Genomic DNA, 2587 nt, shown 5'->3' on the forward strand with positions numbered 1-2587 from the left:
TGCTCTTTGTCAGATGCTGCTGACAGGATGAGAACTGTCCCCTGATGTGGCATGTGGAGCTCATTTGCTACATGGCCAGAACGGTTTTGGTGGAGTGGTGGAGGCAAAACCCTCACGGGGGTGGATTGAAGGTCGTACGAAAGGAGATAAATTGGAGACTGAGTATTCTTTCAAATAATCTCGTGTGAAGGGAGGGAATGAGTTGGGGTCATAACTGGAGGGGAAAATGGAATCAAGAGAGGGTTTTTACTTTATTATTATTATTAATTATTATTATTATTATTATTATTATTATTATTTATTATTTTGTGTCCAAAATCAGTTTATTGGGATAGTTTCCCACTCATGTTGATTTAGGGTACTTTTACTGCCGCTCCTGTCTGAAGGAGCATCCTTGTGTAAGCCTTGCTTTTCCTCCTTTCAGTTGGCACAGGACGGTGGAGCAGCCCACACACAAAACCACTGTTTGTGCGTGGCTGAAGACAGTGGTGATTTTGTAGCACGCTGAGTACTTCATGTCCATGAAGGAGGAGTTGGGGCTCTGGACCAGGCACGTCTTGTGCTTCCTCTTCTCCTCTTCTGGGGATGGGCGCAGGAGGTCCTTTGTGAGGGGTATGTTCTTGGGGGCAGGACATCACTGCCAGAAAGGCAAGAGAGGGTTTTTTAAAGACGGGAGATAGTGGCACCTGGGTGGCTCAGTTGGTTAAACACGGGACTCTTGATTTCATCTCACGGTTTTGTTTTGTTTTTTTTTAATTTTTTCTTAACGTTTTTTATTTATTTTTGAGACAGAGAAAGACAGAGCATGAACGGGGCAGGGGCAGAGAGAGAGGGAGACACAGAATCAGAAGCAGGCTCCAGGCTCTGAGCCATCAGGCCGGAGCCCGACGCGGGGCTCGAACTCACGGACCGCGAGATCGTGACCTGAGCTGAAGTCGGATGCTTAACCGACTGAGCCACCCAGGCGCCCCTCATCTCACGGTTTGTGAGATCGAGCCCTGAATCGGACCCCATGCTGACAGCCTGACAGCATGGAGCATGCTTGAGATTCTCTCTCCCTCCCTCTCTCTGCCCCTCCCCTGCTCGCTCTCTCCCTCTCAAAAATAAATAAATAAACCTAAAAAACATCAAAACAGGATATATAGCAGCATGTTCCTCCTAAGGGAAACACTGATGAAACAGGAGAGACAGAGGAGAACTGCGGGCGCAGAATCCTGAGTGGGTGAGAGTAGATAAGACCTAGTGTATGAGCAGAGGGGTTTTCCTCATCCTGGAGCACAGACAGCGTATCCACACAGCACGGAGGAGGCAGAGCGTATGGGCACAGGAGCAGAGAGGTGGATGGAGTAGGGCCCTTGACTCAGAGCGAGGAAGAAGGAGGACGCGTTGGAGTGTGGGAGGAAGGAGAGAGAGAGGTGAAAGCGTTGTCCAGGAGAGCGGGAAACATGGCATGTTTGCTATGTAGCACCAAGAGTCACGTGTGATAAATGGGCATGGGTTCAGAGCTGAGCAGTCAGCATAGCTGTGTATGGTTCCCAGCCATGTTCAGCTGCTGGGAACAGGTGCAGAGTGGGAGAAGAGGTTGGGTTCAACCAAAGTTATGGTTTGACAATGAGTAAGAGCTCTCATGGCTCTCCCAAAGTACGTTCCTGTGGCTCTGAGGACCACATGTTCTGGTTTGCCCAGGATAGTGCCAGTTTATGCCTGGTTTCCCAAGGTGATTAGTAATAGTGTTCCCTTTCACTTTCAAAACTGTTAGATTTGGGTAACAAATGAAATGATCATTCTACTTTGAGCAACATAGTGCCCCGGAGGTTTTCTCAACAGAGACTGCATCGTTGTTTTTAATGTTTATTTATTTTTGGCAGAGAGAGAGAGAGAGAGAGAGAGAGAGACAGAGCATGAGTGGAGGAGGGGCAGAGAGAGAGGGAGATACAGAATCCGAAGCAGGTTCCAGACTCCGAGCTGTCAGCACAGAGCCTGATGTGGGGCTCTAACCCACGAACCATGAGATCATGACTCAAGCCCAAGTCGGACGCTCAACCGACTGAGCCACCCAGGCGCTCCTGTTTGACTTTTAAAAAACACTAAATAGATTGCAAATTCCTTGAGGTCAGTGTCCTGTTTTTATGCCTTCTGTGCCCCATGGTGAGCATCACTTTTAAATGTGGTCTTCTTGTGTCTTGGTTAATCCAGCAAAAACACAGGTGACTCAAGACTAGAGGATAATCCCAATTTTAGGCAAATTCTCCTCAATCTCAAAACAAAGGAAGGGGATTGAGGCAATTTACACACCAAGGGGACCTTTCATAATTCTGCTCAGGGTTATGGGGGCAGAGTAGGTAAGAGTAGAAGGGAGGCCAGTCAAGACTCAGAACTGTGCAGGGGGCAGATTGACCTAAGGAAGGACTTGAAACTAAAATGTCCCGGTTATCTGTTGCTGCCTAACAAAGTAACAAATCACCCTGAAATTTAATGATGTAAAACATCAGCCATAGCTTCGCTCTCTCTCGCTGTTTCTGTGGGTCAGGAATTTGCAAGGGATTGGTGTGAGAAGTAAGGGAAATGATTCATTTTCAGAAATACT

The 2587-nt window shown here is 47.5% G+C and overlaps 1 protein-coding gene across 1 annotated transcript; it reads right to left on the reverse strand.

Annotated features, from left to right (window-relative positions):
• Positions 1-364: 364 nt before the first annotated feature.
• Positions 365-634, reverse strand: LOC125155061 (40S ribosomal protein S27-like; the record flags this gene model as incomplete). Its single annotated transcript, XM_047839860.1, has 1 exon — positions 365-634. A coding segment is annotated over one exon (270 nt), but the record flags the coding sequence as incomplete, so codon positions are not given.
• Between the last annotated feature and the right edge of the window lie 1953 nt (positions 635-2587).

Source organism: Prionailurus viverrinus, chromosome F1, assembly GCF_022837055.1.
Source record: "Prionailurus viverrinus isolate Anna chromosome F1, UM_Priviv_1.0, whole genome shotgun sequence".
NCBI classification, from domain to species: Eukaryota; Metazoa; Chordata; class Mammalia; order Carnivora; family Felidae; genus Prionailurus; species Prionailurus viverrinus.